This window comes from Varanus komodoensis, unplaced genomic scaffold (genome assembly GCF_004798865.1).
Source record: "Varanus komodoensis strain SLA01 unplaced genomic scaffold, ASM479886v1 scaffold28, whole genome shotgun sequence".
Classification (NCBI taxonomy): domain Eukaryota; kingdom Metazoa; phylum Chordata; class Lepidosauria; order Squamata; family Varanidae; genus Varanus; species Varanus komodoensis.
Genome location: NW_025335727.1, coordinates 8,077,584 through 8,099,947, shown reverse-complemented (window position 1 = coordinate 8,099,947; position 22,364 = coordinate 8,077,584). Strand labels below are relative to the sequence as shown.

The 22,364-nt window shown below is 42.3% G+C and overlaps 1 protein-coding gene across 5 annotated transcripts in view; it reads right to left on the bottom strand.

Moving 5' to 3' along the window:
• TNIK (TRAF2 and NCK interacting kinase) overlaps positions 1 to 22,364 on the bottom strand; it is a 303,045-nt gene that overhangs the window by 244,097 nt on the left and 36,584 nt on the right. For all 5 annotated transcript variants that reach the window (XR_006415147.1, XM_044434575.1, XM_044434576.1 and 2 more), the window contains exon 2: positions 5,284 to 5,349. Coding sequence is in view for 4 of the 5 variants with exons in the window: in XM_044434575.1 (XP_044290510.1) it covers positions 5,284 to 5,349 (66 nt within the window). In the remaining variant the exon portion in view is untranslated. The remainder of the gene's footprint in view (positions 1 to 5,283; positions 5,350 to 22,364) is intronic.

Sequence of the window (22,364 nt, the reverse complement as noted above, 5' to 3'; positions counted from 1 at the left end):
AATAAGCGTCCACTGATGTCTGTTCTCATTCAAGTAAAAATTATTCTGATTAAGCCCGGCTGCTGGGAGGGATGAGGATGCATTCATCCGCTCTGGAATGACCAACCTTCGGTTAAGTCACATATTTACAGGATCATTTCAAGCCAGGAGAGATTTTTTCCCCTACTATTTCTGCCCAGTTTGTCTTCTTTTCAGCCAGAGACAATGCCAACAATGCAGAAAGCTTTCAAGGTGCCCATATCTCCTGATCTCACATCCTCAACCCTGACCCCTTAAACTACAATCTGGTGGTGGAAACCTAGTGAGCGAATGACAGACAGGACGTGGCTGAGGGGCCTCTCCCCCCCAAGTCAATTGGAAGGGCTTAAGCAGCAGCGTTGGCATGATGGGAAGGCATGTTCAGGCACCTGTCAAGGGTCCACCAAGCAGCAGGGGCCCACCGAGAAAAGCCCTCTGGAGTTGATCCTCCTCTTCATCTGCTTGTTCATCTGTCTCTTGCTCTGAACCATTCAATCAGTGGAGGTGACAAAAGGGAGCACAGTCAATGCCTCACTGGCTCTCTGCCCAAAGCCACCATTGCAGTAAGAGCAACACCAATCCAGTGATACTAAATTTTTCAGGGTGTTTGTGCAATCCCCTTTTTCTTGGGTGAGAAAGGTTATGGCTGGACTTTCCAGACAGAGTTGTCTTCCACATTTAACCCTCCTGTTTTTTCACCTGCTTTCCCATCCTTTCTCTTTTCAGCCCAAAACCACAATCTATTGAGAAGTACATATGAAATAGTTGCACAAGACCTTTTTGACAAGTAACACCAAAAGCATCTGGAAGCATCCAAGACCTGATGTCACTTTTGAAGTAGAATCTGGGGCAAAATTCTGCGCAAGGTAAATTAAAGTACCACTGAAGTTTGCAAAAAAGTTATTTAGCTCAAACAGTATGTGAGCTGCTGAGCAGAGAACTGAAGCAACACACTTCTTTCCAAAGGCTTAGTGGTGTCACCGTATTTCCATGCCTCTATGACTCACCTCACTATGAAGCATGTCTTACAGCATTCAGAGTTTAACTGGAGCAAAATATCCCCGGAAATTCTTCCTAATCCACTCACCAATTATCTCAACCCCTTCCTTATTTCACTTAAGAGGTCGTAGGCCAGCAACAAGTTAAGCATCTGGTGCTGGCACACAACCAAAGTAACACTGGGAAAAATAGTTTGGCCAAGAACTACAGGCATGGGAAAACTAGCATCTCCCAGGAGCATCTCTGTGATGCTGCTGTGCAGCGGAGTGGGACTGAGATCTCCTCTCCTATTTCCCCACAGCTGGCTGCTGCTTCCTTCTGCATCCTGCTGAAAACCAGGCAACAGCTGCATCCACGTAGGTCACGTGGGGGACCAGGGTGCCAATTCTGGGTGGCTCAGAAATATCGTCAGCTACCTTTTTGATTTTGAAGGAAGCAGCTTTCCTTAGTTCCAAGACAAACCAAGTGGAAGTTCTCCTATGTAACTACAGACAGGGACTCAATGGGTGTCCCAGGGGAAAGAATCGTATTGCCTCTTCCGCAGTTTTCACTTGCCTCTGGAATCACAGAAACACATGGAAAGAAATATGGTGCATGGAATGCAGTCCTTTAGAGCCACTTTTATTGCTCCAACTGAACAGATTAAATCAGAAAGTCAGAGCTGTTCTATAAGATAATCATCAAAAAGATACAGGAAAATGCTTTATTAAACAGCAAAAGGAGACTTTGCCCAAAGGTAAATGGAGAGCCTTACTATTCTATCAGCTTTATCAGTCCCTATTCACCACCCTAAAGATGTAACACTGCCCATCTCCTAACTGTGGATCAAGAACCTTGTCTCGTTCTCTTGGCCTTCTGTCGGGATTTAAACCATGGTGCAACACTATGACTGCTACGAAAAGCAACTAGCCTTGAGGAGAGCAGGCTTTCAACTGGGCTTCATACAAGGGTTCAAAGACAATTTGCAAATTTCAGTCAAGGCTGAAATAATGCAACCCAGAGCTCCTTAAGAGAATCAGTGAGATAACAATTTGATTCCCTTTTGCTTGTGGGGCTTCTTCCACTCCTCCCCACAAAACAGAAATATGGAGGAATTACGGAAAAAAACCTCTCCCAATCTGTTCCCAACAGATTGTATGGAATGCTTTTTATAACTAGGTTTTATGCAGTGCAAAAGTGTAGTATGGCAATTTTTATGAAGAAAATCCATAGCAATAGAGTACAATACAACAGTACAGAAAAAAATAGTAACATGAAGTTTAACTAAGTATCTAAGTACAGTACAAGTCATTAATATTGTGACAATATGAGAATCTTTCTATTTAAACAATACACTTTTCAGATTTTAATTTTTACCTAGTTCTGATGGCAAATAAAGATTGTACATATATTCAGCAATTTATGGTAATAAGAAGAACACAAATCTTTTCTGAATTTACCAAATACAAAAAAGTCAGACTAATCCTTCAGAAGCAATGGAGTGTGAGCCATATCCTTTGCTAAATGATATTATGTAGCATCCAAATACAGTGCAAAATTTAATAGTTGATGGAATTTAGAGACCAAGTCACAGAATGCTAAACAGAGGCATTCCTCATGGAATAAAACTATCTATTTTTTCAACGTTCTCTCACATTGTCGCTTAATTCCATTGGGTAACTCTGAGTGTTGTCCACTTTTACCTGACTCCAAAATTTAGCAATTCTAACTACACAGTGCATTGAGAATTTCATACTTATTTCAGTTACTCTTGCTTACTTTGAGTAATATTCAAATAACCAAACAATATCACCAAAATCTCATATGGTGGTAGAACCCAACTTTCAATACAATAAACACAATGATTTTTTTCAAAACTGGATGTTGTTATGTTGTAGACTTTGATTGCTACCTTAACATTCAAAATTTCAGTATAAAATAGATAGCAAAAGATCAATAAAAGGAAGGGGACAACAACATAAGCTTTGGGAGATAACATTTCTCATTTGCTTTTCCACTGAAACATTAAGCTTTGAAAAGGATGTTGTAGTCACATTTTCCAGCAGTAGTTATTAGAAATATGCACATGCTTAGAACTAGGTCAACTCTACACTTATTTTACCAGCAGAGAGAAACTGTTTAGACATCAGTGTAATGCTCTTAGCCTCAGCAAACCAGGGCAGAGCAGTTCTGAAATTAAACAAAATAAGAAAAATAGCTACTCAGTAGAAATATTTCCTGTGCCAAGATTAAGAAAAGGAAAAAAGAGGAAGGTTCTGTAAAATGTAATTTTAGCTAGGGTTTAATGCTACTTTGGAAATTCATGCCCCTGGAGAAGTCCAGAAGTTTCCATTCAATTTTGGTTCACTTGCATTCTTCTATCATCTTTACTGAGAAGGTTAGCCTACAGCAATATAGAAAGTTGCAGAGACCAAAATTAAGAATGAATGTTTCCTGACAGATCAACAGCTTATATGGCTTTCCTCTTTTATTTGGAGATGAGGAAAAATGGGAATGCCCTTGCATCTTAAAACAGGAATGCAAAAGGGACCATCCTCAACAACACTGCCTTAGAGGGGAAATCCAAATATTGTGGTGATAGATTGTACAAATTAATGGTTGCAATGCTGCATCTTACTCAGGATGGATAAACATTTACATACCCACATACATATAAGAATCAGTATAACACATACACTCCAGTCCAGCACATTAAAAACCCTTACCCTGCCTCCCAAAGATCAGCCCAAATAAAAGGACCAGCAATGTGGCTGAAGACTTGTAAAAAGTCAGGCTTCAAAATGTCACGGCTTACCAGGAACCTCTGCCTACACATGTCTTGTCTCTCTGAACACAGCCAAGAACCTCTTCTCAGCTGTTCCAAGAGATCAAAACTGCCAGCAAGGGTGGATGCTGTCTCAAGTATATAGAAAAGTTTGGAATCTTGCAACAGAGACAGATGGCCCAACACATTTGAGTAGCCAGGGCAGGTCATTAAGAAACAAAGAAACCAACAAAAATCCCACGAAACCAATTCAACAAAAAATCCATGCATGTCGCATGGTGTCACTATCACATAAAGCAGGTATCCTTGTTCTCCTAGGTAAGCACAGAGTTAAGACTGCAAATATTAAGTGTTACGCTTTGGGTGCCAGTCCAGCAGGAATCTGATGCCCAGGGTCCCTTTGAGAATATCCTGGACTGACAGAAAGACAAACAAGTGGGTCCCAGATCAAATCAGGCCAAAACTTGCCCTGGAAGCAAACATTGCAAAATGGAGGCTGTTCTACTTCAGGCACATGATGAGAGGGCAAGACTCCCTGGAGAAGACAACAACGCTAGGGAAAGTCGAAGGTAGAAGAGGAGGAAAGATGAAGACCAGCTATGAGTTGGATCAGTTCTACACAGAAAACCAAGTCTTGTGTTTGCAAGAGCTCAGCAGGGCTGTTAAGGATAGGACACTTTTGAAGTACTCATTCGTACAGTTAAGGAGGAGATTACTTGACAGCATCTACCTACAACAAATGCAATCACGGTTTTGCTTGCCCCGTCCTTTCCAGCACTGGTCATGAACCTGCCAGATCCTGCCACACACACACAATTTTCTTCTCTTTTGCTGGAGCAAGGATGAGTCATTCCGGGAAGCCCCGAGAGATTTTGCTGCCCAAGCAAAATATAACATGGTGACCCTTAACATTCCATATATGAAAATTAACTGGACCGGAAGCTGAATCTGTTCTCCATTGCTCCACTGCATCTGAGGGCAGCAGGCTAGGTTAGGAGGCACATGGCTTGCCACATGGCAAACAGGTTTCTCCTCCAACCCTTAATTTTTACCTCCCTTACTCTGTCTTAAAATAGGGCTGCCTCTGCTCATGGAATGAGTGAAACGAGAGGAGGCAAAAGCCCTTTGGATTCATCTTTTTTTACACTGCAGAATGTTTAAGAGGCAAGCATAGCCTCCAGCTGTGACCCTCCAATCTGAACAACCACCAAGAGCCAGCCACAACTTTCTTAATCAGCTTGGGAAGATCTCATTTGAAATATGCATTGTGTGTATTATTGACACAGTAAGTTTACGCATTCACAGAAATGACATCCCAATTATGGATACTCAGTCTGGTACATAATGTTCTCTTTTGCAATCAAACATTGTAGAAACAGGTAGTGGAGGAGGAGGAGGGGATACCCAGTTAATGAATAAGGAAACCAAAAGCAATTGAAGACAGATAAGTAAGGAATGTTTAGCATGTAAACTCATGAATCAGAAAGTAACATAAGGCTTACCTTATAGACCTGTCCATAGGTTCCATTGCCGACAAGCTCAACCAATTCAAAGATACCAGCAGGATCCTAAGACAGAGAGAGAGAGAGAGAGAGATCAGTAACATTAAAAATGAATAAAAATATATTTAAAAGTGGCTGCAAAGAAACTTTGTTTAACTAGGGGGTTACGATTTCAGATAGGCAAAGATTCTTTACAAGGGACACATCCCTACTCCTGAGTAGATTTCAATCCATTCACTTTGTTTCATTAATTAAATTTCTACACTGCCCCATACCCAAAACAATATTACAAAACTTAAAACTCTAGGGATACTGCACAGTAACACAATATAAAACTATTAAGATTCAGAGTGGGTAAAAATAATGATTAAAAAAAATAAAACCAGATTTTTATTATGACTGAATGTTTAAATTAGTTTTTTTAAATACAATTCTTTTTGAGGAGAAATCTATCTGAAGTTAGTTTTCTATTTAAGGTACATTATAGTCCAAAGGCTATTTATCATGAACTAAGGCTTAGGTTTTTAATTATGCAACATGAGGCTGTATGTTCATGGAATGTTTACATTATTTGGTAAATTTATATGCCATACTCTTCTAGAGATTTCTGTAAGATTATTGGACAATTTTTCAATCTAGTACATATTATCACAGATGCTTGGTTTTACAGTTCTCAAAACTGTTAATTTGTGCCTGCAAAGATCACATGCCTCTTCTTCACAGCAAAAATGTCATAAAATAAGCATACAGAGATGAGAAAAACATGTTAATACCATTGTTCCTTTGCAAATCTATGCACACAGAATCTACCTCTTACCTCTTAATTTCAACAAATCCAATGAAAAGATTGTTGGGATTGAATAGATCTGCACAAGAAGCTAAGTATGAGGAGGGAGGGACAAACTGGAAAAATGGAAGTGAAACCCTCTGAGCTCCACAAGTCTTTGGATCTTTTTGTGTATGGCCTGAGGTTTATTGTATTATTCTTTCCCTGCAGGAGAAAACCTACATTGGCAGCAGGATGTAAAAGAGACCCAGTTTGGGAATATTTTAATGAAGTTCTTCTACCTACAGGTACCTACAGGTAAGGCATGCATGCATGCAAATTGTGTCGAAACCCATGATGCAAATCTAGTCTATCTTTAAATCAAATCCACCCTGTTAAGATGCAAAATCAATTTTAAGAAGCAACAATGAAAATCCCATGACTCATTAGAAGTCCTTATGCGCTGTCAAGTACAGGGTAGTGTTAACCAGATGTCAAAAAAGCAGCTGCTGTACCTCACAGACTCAGGTAAGAACACCAGCCACTGCTGCCTCTCTCCCTAACCCTTTCCCACCCGAAGGGCTCCTGCAATAGCTCACTGGCCATGGTAAGGGGAAGCTGCGGCACATGCCAGGTGGCTGCTCCACAGACGCTCCCTTGCGACAGCCAATGCCATGTGAGAGAATGGCTAGTGGGACTCTCCGGAGCACCTGCTCAAGGCAGCAGAGAGACAGGAGTGAGCACTCCTGGCAGGGCTTCTCCTGTCCACCACCTGATCCAAGCACATGAACCCGTGTAAGCCCCAGCAAAAGCTGACGATGACGCTGCCAGGCGGACTTCCCTGGAGAGCACATTCCACAACCAGGCAGAAGAAGGTTCCCCAAGAAGGTTCTCTTTCTCGTTAGCATCCTTAGCAGAGGCTATTACTATGATCCTAGTACAAATTTCTTTGCAAAGACAATGCAATTTCAGAACAATGGTTTCAGATGACATTACTAATTATTGTGCTTTTGAATATTTTAAGCGGATGTGTTTTTGCACCTCTGATTTTCAAATGATGGCAAGTGATGTATAAATGGATTAAACCAACAAACCAAACTATTAGAAATAAACATTTTCTAGAACATAGCTCAGGATCTTCTCATAGATCCCTAGATAATTTGCAGTTTAGAGGAAATGGTTTCTGACTCTCAGTAGTCTAACACCAGCTTTTACTAAAAAGCTTTCCCCCTCCTAATTTAGGTTACTAACCAAGAAAAGTGTAGAGAAGATGAGGAGTGAGCTTTTGTGCAAAACGACTTGTAAGCTTGACTTTAGTTACAAATCATAAGTTTCTAGGCTAAGCATCTGCTCAGGGCTCAATTCTTGGTGCACATCTGTCTTCCCAAGACACCGTTTTGCACCTGGTTTCAACTGATGGCTCTCAGAGCTTGGTGAGGCCACAGATTTGACCCTGCAAGCCTGAAGTCCACCCAGACCCCTGCTGTATGCAAGCACGAATGTTTCATGCATACGCCTTGCCAAGGCAAATCCGCATGCCAACCGCTGTCACATCCCTTGCACAGCAAGGGATACCAGAGCTATTTCTCAAAATGTTGCCTTTCACATCACCAGGGGCTACAGAGAGAGTTTCCCAAGAAGGGGTTTGACAGAAACACTCAGCCACAAAGGCACTGAGGGCCTCCCAGCTGAAAAGGTGCCACAAGGCAGGGAAAATGTAGAGCACAGCTGGACCCGCAGCATTCACACAGAAGCAAACAGCTCAAAATGGACAAAGACGTGGGATGTTTCTATAACCTAAAAGGCATTTTGTGCCATTAGAGCGGCAGGTTCCTACTGGCGGAGAAAAGGGAACAAGAAACACAGTGAAAAAGCAGCCGCTATTGATTGTCATGCTGTGACCTATCCAACTGCATGAAACAAAATAGAAGGGGGGGAAAGATAATACGTTTTTAAAGAACAGTGGTGCCAAACAAATGTATTTGTCTTTGATCATCATTAAAATTGAAAGCTGGAGAATAGCTTGCCATATTCAAGACACTGGAGAAATGGTGCTAAAAATGCATGGTCTACTAGGAAAGATACGGGAGCTGTAATAGTGCTTGTTGTTCCTCGGACTCAGGCCACACAGTTCTGGTATAGCAGCAGAATTGTGCACAGAATCTGAAAGGGGAGTGAAAATCTGATGGATTTTCAGTCTCCCCCCCCCCCCGCCAAATTCCAGTTCCTTAGCCCTGTTTTGGCACCCACCCACTATGGTAGTTATTTATTTATTGACTGACTGGCTGACTGACTGACTGGCTGACTGACTGATTGACTGACTTTTGGGTACTTTTATCCTGTCCAATTATGTTGTGCATCTCTGGACGGCTTACAAACAGAACACCCAATAAATACATATAAACCCATAATAATCCATGACTGAGCATAAAACATAGTTATTTATTTATTCATTTATTTATTAAAACATTTCTATGCCGCCCCTTGCCAAAGTTAAAATGTTTAAACATTAAAATTATGGGAAAATAAAAAGGTCTTGACCTGGTGCCGAAAAGCATATAAAGTCGGCGCCAGGCGGACCTCTCTGGGGAGTGCATTCCCTAGTCGGGGTGCCACCCTAGAGAAGACCCTCCTCCAAGTATATTGTCTCCTAACTTCTTTCAACGAGGGTTCCCGGAGGAGAGCCTCTGCTGCAGATCTTAATGGGCAGGAGGGCATGTAGGGAAAAAGACGTTCTTTTAGGTATCCTGGTCCCAAGCCATTTAGGGCTTTATAGGTCAATAGCAGCACCTTAAATTGAGCCTGGTATCTGTTGAGCCAGGTTGTGGACTTCTGTCTCTAACACAGACTGTGATTTGCACATTTTATTTTAAACTGCTAATGACTTTTGCATTAGTAAGAACCCCCAAACCATGTATTGTGCAGAATTGGCCAATCTTTAAGTATCTCCTTTACGCCAGTTCTGACCATGGGCCCAACCAACCTAGTATTTTCAATCACTGGCAACTGATCTCCACAGCTCGTTGTCCCGTTCTTCAGCTGGCCGGGGTCCAGATGCCTTTTTCGCTACAGGTGCTAGAGGCTGAAGCTAGGATTTTCTGCATGCAAACCATGTGCTGTACTGCCATGCTTCTTCAGCTCCTACCTTTGCACACATATTCAGGGAATACAGTGCTAGTCCCTAAAAAGCATTTTGTCTTGTGTTCTTTCTCTCAGCATCTTTCATTCCTGTTTTCCATAACTACAGTGAGTCAAAATGAATCTAGCATCTCATGTCAAATCATTCAATGAGGTTTCTCTCTGCTGCTGGCACGAGCAGTTGCCATTTCAGTAAAGTCATAACAACTGGAACAGAATGCTAATTGTTAACACATACAGAAAGAAAAAGGAAGAAAAAAGGTGGTCTTCATTCAAGCTAACAATAACTTGGTCCTTGCTCCTGCTTTTTCCAATGTAGTTTGCAACAGAAGAACACTGGTCCCTCAGAAACATGAAACTCTCCTCATTCCTGCCCCCAACCATGCATAAAAGGTAGTATTGTTAGCCTGAACATCAGATAAATGTAGCAAGTGGGGGAACATGGAATATAGCACTTGCCTCACCCATCCTTTCATGGCATCATTTACAAGATAGATCGATTCATGTTGTGCTACGTAGAGATTCTGCACCTTGTGGATTGCAGAAGCATCAGCACCAGATTGCTGGCACAGATGAGAACTCCCTCTTCTGCCATGAGCATGACAGTGGAAGGGAAGAGTCCATCCTATTCCAGTTGGCTGTAACAGAGCAGTTAAAGGGTATTTGAGTATGTACTCCATATTCAAGTGGAGTATATGCTCTTGGTAATGGTTGCCAGGGGATACAGCCATTTTTTCCCATCTTGGAGAAACATAGCAGATGAGATTATTACTTTGGGTAATTTTAGCACTTCTCACAGACGTGACACCGGGGCAGAACTGGATCTTAAAATTGGTCCCCAAATCCTGGAATCAGAGTTCCTTTCCCATAACATCTGCTGAAAATGCTGAATGCACCCACTGACCCAAAATGCTTGGAGGCCCCAGGTTCATAGTTGGTTTGATGGCTGCATGCAACACTTTTCTGCCAAGGCACACTACATTTTCTGCTAATGGTGCACCATCTGACAGACATACTACATTAGTGGGGAAAGGAAAATAAGCAAATATAGGTACTAATTCTTTTGCTTCCAACACATAATGGTAACTCAGGAGACATTATAACCAATCCTCCCATGAGCTCAGGGCAAATGTGAAGGTTGCACCAGGCATGACTAGATGCATATACAGCTTCTTCAGACAAGGGAGGCATTCTGACCAGTCCGGGTCGCCCTTTGTATGGATGAGGAAGACCAAAGGTGCATCATGGAGAGACTCAAATGCATATCCAACTGGAAACAGACACCTGGGCAGAAGGCACTCCCCTCTCAATGCTTGAGGACTACTCATCTGTTTATATTGAGCATGTGGAATGACCACTGGAATGATGGAACCAAAAAGCCATCATGTCCCAGCCCAGCCAACCAAGTGGTAAAGGGGGTCCTGCCATACTACCCTAAGGCTTAGCCCAGTGGAAAAGCTGCTGATGCAGGCAATCAAAGAGTCGGTCATCTACTGGTCCTGTTTGCAGCTGTTTTTCCTGGACAGGGCAAAGAAGCACCAAATGCAAATCGCTTAATGCTACAAACTAGAATTACAGAGACCAGAGGAAGAGATTTCAACGCAAGGGAAGGTGGAGAGCTGAAATAGCTGGGGAGATGCTCTATGACATTTAGGAATCAAAATATGAAAATGTTTAATGAGGCCCTTTGAATTATTCAAAAAACATAAATGGGGACCAGTATATGATCTCAGACCAAATGTATCCACTTCCATAGAGAATTCTCGGGACTCCACTACATACAGAGAGGGATATTCTACTCCACTGACAAATCTTCAGCAAATTTTGTTTGGCAGACAGGTACTACAGGTCTTGCCATTACCTTTTCTTGCTTAACACATTTATTTATTTTTCCCCTTGCCAAAAGGCTTTGAGGACCGATGCATTCATTGCAAGGACAGAAAGCATCACCCAATGTTCCTTGGAATTGTAAACATTGACAGGCCCTTTGCAACAGTGTGTGGGGATGCATGAGAAACTCATCACATTTGAAAAAGTGACAAAAAATGCCATGCTTGCAACCCCAGACACAACTGGAAAAAACACATTCATGAACTTTTGATTGCAAAATGCATCCTATTATTATCTCTAAAATGCTCGCTTTTAAGAAGGACACACTCTGCATTTTTCCTATGTGGGGGATAAGCTTCCATTTGAAACCAGGAATGACACAAAACTAGGGTGGGAAAAGGAAAGCCTCAAGCAGCTCAAAAAATCTCAACTGATTATTTCTAATGATGAGCCAGTTCTAATGCTTTCAGTTCAGTGCAATTCTTTCCCAGTGCGCTTCTCTGCATATAGCCTTTGGCTTCTTAACCCTCTTAACCTTTAACCACAGCAAACTTTAAGTATGTGTCAAGGCATTTGCTCATATTCTACTCTCCCTGAAACTTTTTGTCCCACTCATGCTGCCAATTTTAGGTTCTACATGTTATGAATACAGGAAGCTGTCCTTGGAACTTTTAAAGGTTGAGGACTCCAGGTAGAGGACTCCCAGCACTATCAGAAACAGACAATCCCCTAAAGGATTTTTCACAATAAGACAGGAGAACTGGTGGAGAAACAGAGGAAAAAATAGAAATGATGCTGCTGATGCTGCTGAAGTCTGGACTCCCCAGAAAATTCCCTATGAGGCAAGGCAATGGTGTCCCACCTCTGCTTGAGGAGTCCACACCTGAAGAAGAGCCTGACTCACTCAGGAATGAGGAGGATGAACTCAGCCTGGCATCTGTGGATGAGGCACAGAGAGGAACCCACTGGGGAAGGATGACCAGGTTGGACCCTCGAGGGTAGATGAGGGGAGTCTTCCCCTTCCCCAGGAAGGTTCATTATTTGACTCAGAGAAAGAAAGAACTTCCAGCCCTTATGAACACTGCCTCTTAAAGAGAAGCATGCAGGTCTTTCCTCTTTGGTGGAATGCCAGGTTGCACACCAGGCCTGTGTGATTAGCTGCAGCGGGCAGCACGGACGGAGGTATCCAGCAAGACAAACAAACAAACTGGCTAGAACTGCCTGCAATATTTCTGGCTACAATGTCTAACCTTGCTCCTGACTCCCTGCCTGGTTGCCTTGACCGGCCCTCATGAATGACCCTGGACTGCTGCTCATCACCCAACCTCACTTCATCACTGGACATGTTCTGGAACTGACTCATCATCCTACATGATCTCCATGGAACACTTCTCCCAGGTAATGCCAATACAGCGTTGACTTACCATTTTATAGCGAGGTTCATCTATCTTGCTAAACAGCTGGCTGAATTGTGAGTTTATTATCTGGACGCTCACTGAAGCCGATCATAAATCAGGACAAACGGTGTGACATGAGCCTCATCTGGAAGCATCCAAACACATCATGCACGCTGATGGCACTATGATCATCATAAGGCAACAGACTGAAGAACCACCATGAAAGGATTTTATGCTGCACTGGAAAAATTACCTAGCCCAAGAGCAAAGAATTCCACATGCATAATCTGCCTCTGCATGGCTGTCTTTCCATCAGGCAGCTATCATTTACTTCTACATAGGAAATGTACCTAGATCTGTCCTCCGTTATCATTTCAGTTAACAGGAAGCGCCACGTAAATAAGGTCTATTCCATATGACTCTCCTCTGGGGAAAATGGGACATGACTGCAGCATTTCCAATACCCAACAGGCAACCATGGGATGTGCTAGAGACCACTCCTGTTACTATGAATGTCTAAACCCTGGACAAGATACAAATTCTGCACTTCATCTCCACTCAGACGCAAGCACAGTTTTTCTTGGGAGGAGATCAAGCTGTAAAATTATATGCATTTGCTAGAATTGCAAGTGTTCACTGCTTGGGTTCAATGCAGAAGGTCAAAGCTGTTGGGCAACAATCTCATGGCCAATAATGCCAAAGTTCCCCCTCCATCGCAGCAGCACAGAGTGGCTGGACATGCATTGCTGCGTGAGGCGCAGAGTCAATCAGGAGGTGCAATAAAGCCATTCTACCTGGTGCCTAGGAATGCAATTCTATGTATGTTCAGACAAGGGCAACTAACTCCTACAACTCCCGATACTCTCCAACCAACATGGCTTGCACCTTAAGATCCCAGCAAGGTGGTATCTGGCTTTTTATCTAACACACGTGAAACAAGTGTTTTCTTTCAAAGCTTAATAGTATGCGACTTCTTCTACCAACTGTCCATATACTGCAAGGCACTGCATGCAGAATCTGTCCCTGTGTCCAGACTGTTTCTTGGAAAGGTACTGAACCCTGCCCTAGTTACTACATAGTAACAGTACAAAGGACAGCACCCTTCACCTTTATTTCTGCTTTTTCAAGACCAGCTAATCCAGAAACAAGCAACTGAAAGTCCTTTAAGGCACAGTTCCTTGCAAATTAAGACAGCAAAAAGGTCTGTGCCTCCCAACATGGCCCCATCCTTTTTTTCTGTCTAAATCTGCATAGGATTGCACCCTTAAATAGCCAAAGTTAAATTTAGAAGGTGAGAATTCTTGCTGCAAAGATTTTTGTTTAAAACAAAATCAAGATCAAATGCATTTCAAATGATCAAGCTGGATAAGTACAATTCTTCTGCTCCAAATGAACAGTCTGAGAAGCCATTTTCAGCACAAGACTCTATCTCTGTTGTTACCAGCAACTGCCTTGTTCATCATTCCACTAATCCAGAAATAATGAATCAAAATGACCTTTTAGGCTTGAACTGTCATGAATACAGCCATGATTTAAACAGACACTCATGTATGCAAAATTATGGAGGCAAGAGGGGAAAATTACATTGTCAGGGCATCTTCCTGCAGGCAGCTTCACGCCTTCTTCAGCCATTTAGGGTGTCAAAGGCCATGCTGTGGCACCTCATAAAACTAGCAGACAACTAGCTACCATTCCTGGGGCAATGGTAGCCTCATGTTCCCCATGCAGGCAGCTGCCTGGGGTGCCACAATTCAACAGGCACCCACAGTGCCAGAAGCAGGCAGCTTATCTATGAAGCAGCACACTGGGACAGGGTGGAGGATTCCATACTCCAGTTTACGCTTGTCTAGGCTTCTTCCACTCAAGCTAGCTTCCGATCAGAAGGGTGTGTGAATGGTAGAAGCCACTGCACATGAAGGATGTGTGCATTTAGTTCTGGGACACACATTCTGTTCCCACAGGGCCACATTCTCCTCATTCCACCCAGGATGGACTGAACAAACATCCTCAAACAGATTAAAAGCATCTCAGCCTGCACATATGGAAATGGTGGTGGAGGGAATGGTTTACATATATGCCCATATTTTCCTCTTGTGAAATGCTGGCAGGTCTATGTAAATCTTTAAGACTTTCTATGATGGCCAAGTACAAGAGCTGGCTGAGCACCAATGCAATGCTGGACTGTGGACTCTGGAGATCTGGGGTCTACTCTCCCCCTGGCCATGGACTTCCCAAGGTGACCCTGGGTGAGGCACAGACTCTCAGTCCAATGCCTATGGGTTGCTGCTGTGAGAATAAAATGGAGCTATGTGAGCTGACTTTGGCACCCACAAGAGGGAAAAAGGTGGGCCATGAATGTAACACAATGATACCAATAATAAGCGCACTCTCACATGACATCTTATCTTGCTCGTAAAGCATTACCCAGTGATGTATCAAGCCTCCATCTCGCGACATAAAAATCAACCCCAGGAATTCTGCAATCAGTTTACTGTGCCGCCACATGCTAAGTGTAACATTAACCTTAGTTAACATAGTGGGATGAAGGGGGTTTGGTTTTAGTCCCACCGAGCACTTTGTTCTGTGGCCAGAGGGACAGATCTTGCAGGAACAATGAAACCCTCTTTTTCCACCATGGCTGCCTGTCAGAGCACCAGCCCAAAAGCAGGGAATGGCCACATTAGTGAAAAACATGACAGCACAGAAACAGACCTACGAACATCTACTTCGACACTACCTGTGCCTGATGGGATTTTTTTTTCCAAAACAGGAACACACACACACACATAAAGACTATAACCCTGCAGGGAGTGGAACGGAATGCCCTAAACCAGAGCAAACAACACAGATGGAAACATTACACTTCACTTCCCACAGCACCATCTAAAATGAGGTTAAGCATAACCACATTGAGCAACCTAATATGTTACATGTAATAACACGTCTTTTTAATTTAGCCATTTAAGATATGCTGTTGGTTTTCACGTTTATTCTTGTTTTAGTATGCCTGCTTTTAATGTGTTACATTTTTACTGCTTTAAATAGTTGTGCACCATCTCGATGGCTGTTTAGGCAGCATATCTGTGTTAATAATACAGTAATAATACAGAAATTAAATAATACATATAAATCTGGCTTAAGATCATCCGGCTGATATTTGGAAGCGCAAACCAGATTTTCACATATAGTGGTAATGACATCCAGTTTTGGAAAAAGGGTTAGGACAAATTCAAAGAGGATGCATAAAGACAAATTCAAAGAGACTTCTTGTTTGGAAGCAGCATAATACCAATGAACAAATGTTGAGGAAAACAACAGAACAGGGCTGGTATCAAAGTAGGCATGCTGAGTTCCAGTTGAGGGCCCCAAACTTCAGCCAGGACCCACTGATAATAGCCGCTTCCTCTTCACAACTGCAGCTCTCTGATTCCCCTGCCTGCCACTCTGTCCCAGGCAACATGGTGGTGAAATGGAGAAGCAAAGATGCCCCTTATTGACTCTACTCTGTCTCTCCTTGAAAGCAAGTTGCAGTGATGATGAAAAAGTAGCTGAGAAGCACCAGCAGCTGGTGACCATGGTGGTGGAAATGTAGGCTCACTGCCCATTAAGACTTCCCTGCCCAAAGGCCCTCAAAAGCTGGAGCTGTCATTGCAGTGGACTATGACTATTTCCACATGCAGGCTCCCCAGGGCACCTGGGTGGTAACTACTGGGGACATGTGCTAGAGATGCTGAGACAACACACAGGTGAGTCAAATGAGTTCGGAGTTCTCTGGATCCAACCTGTGGACTCTGCAGTGAATCCGAGTCACATGGATTCCACCAACTTGCAAAACAGTTTTTTACTTTCTGGAGGTTTGCGCATATTTAGTCATATAATAGTATGAAAAATAACTGGCTGACCACGTGCATTTCCCCCCATGGGCTAAAGCACAAAAATGTCAATTTTGAAGGGGTCTGTACTTTTTCAGAAGGGCAAATTTGTACAAGGCTGCCTGAATAAAAGTTTGGGAAACTGAAAAAAAATCTGATTCTGTCAATGTGTGGGCACTGGAACTAAAAGTGCCTGTCCATGGAACAGACGGATGGATGGATGGATGCAGATGGAGGTGGCAGGCTCTTACTACCTGTACTAGCAATGGTCAAAGAAAATTTCAGGTACCAGTGAAAGAAACCCAGTTGGCTGACCCAGAGAAAATAAGAGGATAAAGGTACAAATGGATGGGGTTGTGGGGGAAGCAAAAAGAACAAGAATGATGGGAGTGCAGAGACATTCAGAAATAAAGCACGCTTTTCCGGGGATTTTTGGAAACTTCCCCACTCCCCAAGCTTTCGCATCTCTAGACGGAGGATGCTAAAACAGCAAGACCAGGAGAAGACAAGGAGAAACAGTTAAAAGTAGTACACAGTATCATCATCATCATATTAATATCCCTCTGTTTTTCCAAGGAAGCAAGACAACACGCATGGCTCCATTTTACCTGCACAACAACAACCATGTGAGGCTGAGAGTCTGTGACTAGTCCAGTGGCACCTGGTGAGCTTCACCGATGAACAGGGACTAGCCTGGAATCCTTGGGGTCCCCAGCCCAATTCACCAATCACCACAACTGCTCTCTATACTGTCCACAGTAGTTCAGGTGTGTACTGAGTCCACAATGGTTGGGTTCTTTGTAGAAGATGTAGGGCATATCTACACTTAGGGATATAGTAGAAATTTGTCTAGTCTGCATTTAAGCAAAATGGGCCTAATTCACATATCTTAGTCTAATATGCAGATTAAGACAGCTATCTTTCAAAAAGTATTTTGCAATACAATTCTGAGAACAAAAATATGTAGAAAGTGTGTATACTAGAGGTGCTGATATAAAAACTGAAACTGACCAGAAACATGTGTCTATCTCTATTACAGTGAGTCTGAAATTATCCCAAGCAGCTCTTTCCTCATCTCAAGAGGTGTTAGGAACAGATGTGCTATAACACAGCTAGATGCTTTTTACTAACATTTCAGCTGCTTCCCCTGACCACACATTCTAAGCTTCTCTGAAAGAAAACTTAAACTGTAACTGCAATTAAAAACAAAAATGAAAGTTTAATGTGTTTGCAGCACTGATTTAACAGAAGATAACTCTGAGAAGGTACTTAAACAATTTATTTTTATCTCTCATCCTCTCACCCTACAGGCTATCCAAAGAAGCCAAACCAAGACAGAATATAATAAATATGTACACATTAACTTTTTGATAAGACAAGCCACATATGTTTTTCTCTGGCAAATATTCTGGTCAGAAATGGGCAGCCAATGCAGTTCTACTGGAGGGATTTCAAGGAGAAGGACAACAATTAATATGGCTTGGTCCTCTTCATTAGAGGCTTCACAGTGGAACCAAAGAACAGGCACCTGTGACCATGAAACAAGATTTCATTAAGAGACGTGAAAAAGCCTATTTGTTCACCTACTGATTTGTTAAATGATAATTCAAAGACAATTCTTGTATATATGGAAGCGACTATCCTGAGCAGGCTTAGTGCCAAAATCTGCAGGTGTTTCCCCAAATAAGACATCATCATCATCATTATTATTATTATTATTATTATTATTATTATTATTATTAAATTAAAAAGGAACAGCCTGAAATATTGCCCTGAAAATTCATTCTGCAGGCCAGCACACATTTCAGTAAGTAAGCCAGACATTTTACAGATGTATATCCACAGATAAACTATGCAGAGAAAACACACAGGAAAGAACTTTCTCTCAGACTTTCAATTATACTGATCTTTGCAACACATTAACCCCCCTCCCAACTCCACTACCACTTCTTTTTTTTATTATTTAAAACATTTCTATGCCGCCCCATTCGCCAAAGCCTCGGGGCGGCTCACAACATAAAATAAAAAATAATACATTCAAATATACAACAAATTAACAATATAAAATAAGCCGCCCTGGCCAGATAAAATAAGCAAATAATATTAACAATTAAAATGACGTTTAAATAAAAAGGTCTTCGCCTGGCACCGAAAAACAAGTAACGACGGCGCCAGGCGGACCTCTCTGGGGAGCGCATTCCATAGATTTTCCACTTTTGGGTTTTCCATCTTTCTAGTTTGCTGTTGCTCCAAGGAAGTTCATCTCAAAGTGTTATCTGAACTTCTGAAAGTAGTGGTCTGTAAACCACGAATTATCCTTTCTAGTTTCTGAAAGTGTGTCTATTACTATCACCCATCCATCATAGGTGGTTGACTTGCGGCCTTCCAGATGTTTTCGCCTACAGCTCCAGTCAGTCCAAGCCAGAAGAGCAAATGGCAAGGGAGAATGAGAAGCACAGCCTAAAACATATAGCTAACCTTCAGCTGCCTTCCCCGCCCTACAATACGAAGCTGTGGCAGAATGTGGGCACATTTTAGCTGCACAGCATGTAAGGCGACAGCTCGTGTGGTCTGGCTCTCCTGCCATTCAACAACTACTGCAGAATCTTCTAGAAAAGGCTTCACAATGGAACCAAACAGCCAATCTCTGTGATCATAAAAGAAGACCTTTTAATATAATGATTTGTTCAATAATTCAAAGATGATCCCAGTACACACGGAACTACCTCTGTCCTGAATAACTGCAGTGCCAAAAGAAGCAGATGCTTCTCCAGAAGAGACAGCATAATTATTGAATTAAAAAGAGGTGGCCTAAAAGATTGCTGTACGGAAAATGCCAAATATTCAAGGATTCCTCAATAGATGCATGAAGGGAACCCTGTAATTAGCAAGGCTGACTACATGATATAGATCATGTAGCTGGCTGAAGCTTTAGTACTTGGGCAGAAGAGCTACAGCCCAACAAAAACCCCCACAGCAACTATAGGTCAGTTTTACAGAGAAGAGCTGTAGCCCACCTTTCAAGTATATGCAGTAGAGCTCTTGTTTACAAGTGGATATACTCATAATGAATAATTTCTGTGATGCTCTCTGCCTTTGCAGAACTAGTGGGACAAAAAAGAAAAAATATTCAGAGGAAAGTATTGATAGTATATTGCCTTATGCAGAGTTGGGCCACTGGGCCAGACTGGTACTCTGATAAACCAAAGTGTACTGCCTGTTTCAACACCCAAGATCTGGGATCGACCTGCACAAACCTGCTACATTCCAGGATTGAAGCTGAAATCGGCTGAACATCTGGTACATGAACTCCAGCCTCTTGTACCTGAAGCAAGAACTGTGCAACCTGCAAATTAGGAGTAGGGAATCTAATGCCCTCCAGATGCTTTGTACTACAACACCCACAAGTGTCAGCCAGCATGGGCAATGGTCAAAGTAACAGAAGCTGCAGCCCTAAACTCCTGGAGGACACCAGGTTCCATATCACAGTAGGCTGTGTGCTCATGACCAAGACCAACAAGCCTCTTCTGAAGAAGTGAAGCTGACATGAACACCAATGGAAACATACCCACAAAAAAATGGACATCAAAAACTGAATGAAGGCAACAAGCAACATGTACCTCTCCATCAATGGCACAATAAACTATCTGTCTCTGATGCTTTTTCCATCTACAAAAGGTCAGAGTTTGTCAAGCACTCCATAAGCCTAAATGCAAGGCCAGTAAACCGCATTTTACTCCAATCATGGAGACCTGTCTGAAGACATCCTAGGACTTCGATGCTCTCCTATGAAAATAGAACAGAAAACTAAAAACATCCTGCTGTCAGGAGAAAGTGGGGGCCAGAGAAATACATACAATTCTTTTCTATGGCTTCCTTCAAAAAACCAATAAGCTGAGCCAGCTGTTTCTACTTGTCAAATGAAAGTCCTGGTTAACCTCTTAGCTGCAGTCATGGTCAACAGTGTTCCTATTTGGGAGGCACAGAAGCAAACCGGGTCATTTTACACAACAGTTGCCTCTTATAAATTCATGGGAATCTGACAAGCCTATGGGCAATTAGCATGCAAGAGAGAACCAAGACCCCCAAGAAAGGTTAGCAGTTACTCTTGTTTGTGCCAGAAACTATTTTCTTGAGTGTGCTTGATGAACTGCTGTTCTCTGAAAGGGACTGGGAGGAGAGGTCATCTTTGAGTCCATCAGAAAACTCAATGAACATGTGCCCTCATCAGAAGAGCATGTAACAGCACCGAGCAAAATAGCTCCATGTATGGAAGGGCATAACTGCACAGCATTACCAACATTTTTCTAACCATTCACAACCATTCACAACATGACCTAAGCACTGGGAGAGAGGCAGGGCACACGGGAAGCCATTTGTCAAAGGGAACATGCAATGCACATCACCGTTCATGGGAGGGGGAGGGGAAAGCACACCTGATGCATCATCACATCACACGCAATATTCAGGGTTTTTTTTATTAATTACATCTTTGCTCTGATGAGATCAGAGCATAGCATGATTTCAACTGCTCTTCATAATAGGCTGGTCTTCATGAGGTCACTCTGGATGGGAAACTGTTATTTGCATAAAACAACCAAGGGGATATAAAGACTGACCCTTCAGGTCCAAACACACTATCTAGTTCATGCATCCTTTGCTCTTTCCAGAAGACTGCCACACAAATGGGAAATTTTGTTTTCACCCGGGAACATCCCTGGAAATACGCAATTCCTGTGCATCAACAGCATCAAGAATTGAGAACCAAAGGTGTAAGTTATCTCCACTCTGCCTACTCATAATGACCCACATACTTCAGATGCAATACAAGAACTGTGTTTTTCCTCTTCTGCATACAAATCGGCCCACTGTGTTGGATTCTGGGAAGCCACCGCTCAACATTCTGGGAATCTGAACAGCTGCCGGCCAACAGAACAAGGCACCAATGTCTTTGAGACCTCACTGTGGGCTACAAAACAGGTTTAGCGCTCCATATGCTCTTCTTTTGTGCTCCCCCTCCCTGCAGGCTTGCAGAACCATTAAGCAGAATGGTAGAGTGTGAAAATGGCCCGAGTCCAAAAAATGCGTCTGTGAGGCTTCCCATCATGGTGTAGCACCCGAGGCCAAACAGTTCAGAGGCTTTTTAAAGATACTATAAAAATATTCTAGGTCAGTCCAGGGCCAACTGACTGTCTATAATGTCTTCCTAGATAAGAACCCTTTGTGTAATGGTCAGCCTAGTACAAGAATGAGACAAGAGACATTCTCTTAATGCACACACAGCTGCACAGTTACCAGTAATAAAACCAGTGTTGTTAAGGTTAAGTATTAAAGACAGAGGGCTTTCATAAAAGAAAAAACACTCCATCTTGATAGCTCCTCTGTAGTTTTTGCCACTAATACGAATCCCTCTGTCTGAAACAGCTAGATACAAAGAAAGCATCCTGGGGCATTAGAAGCTGCCTGGATGCATCTATCGCTCCCTTTGTATCTTTCATTCTCTTTTTGTATGTTGATTTGGTTCTAACCTGTAAAATGAAGCAGAAAACCCAATGAACTACTGCACACAACATAAATGTTCACAGGTAACTTATGATCTTTCCACCACTTTTATTTCTCTCAGGCAAAATAATTTCCCCATCCTCATCCAGTCGCCCACCTTCCACAGAAGTCATACAATGCAAGAATTTTCATTTCCCAGTTCCTCTCCCCATCAATGCACAAGATGCATTCCATGGAATAGTAAATATAGAATTTTGTGCCTTTGTAATAAACTTCCATCTTTCTTTCTTCTGTCTCCAGATGCAAGGAAGGAGCAACAAGTCAAGAAATATTACCTTATCAACACCCACCCATCAACACCAACTTCTTCTTCCTTCTCTTTTCTCCTCCTATATTATTTATTTACTTATTTTATACTGATAATTTTAATTTTATATTATTATGTTCGTAACTCAGTGTATTTTTTGTATTTTTGTATTTAATGGTAATTTATTATGTTCTATTGTATTTCAATGTATTTTATTGTGCTGTATGCCGCCCCTTGCCGAAGCCTCGGGGCGGCTTACAGCACAATAA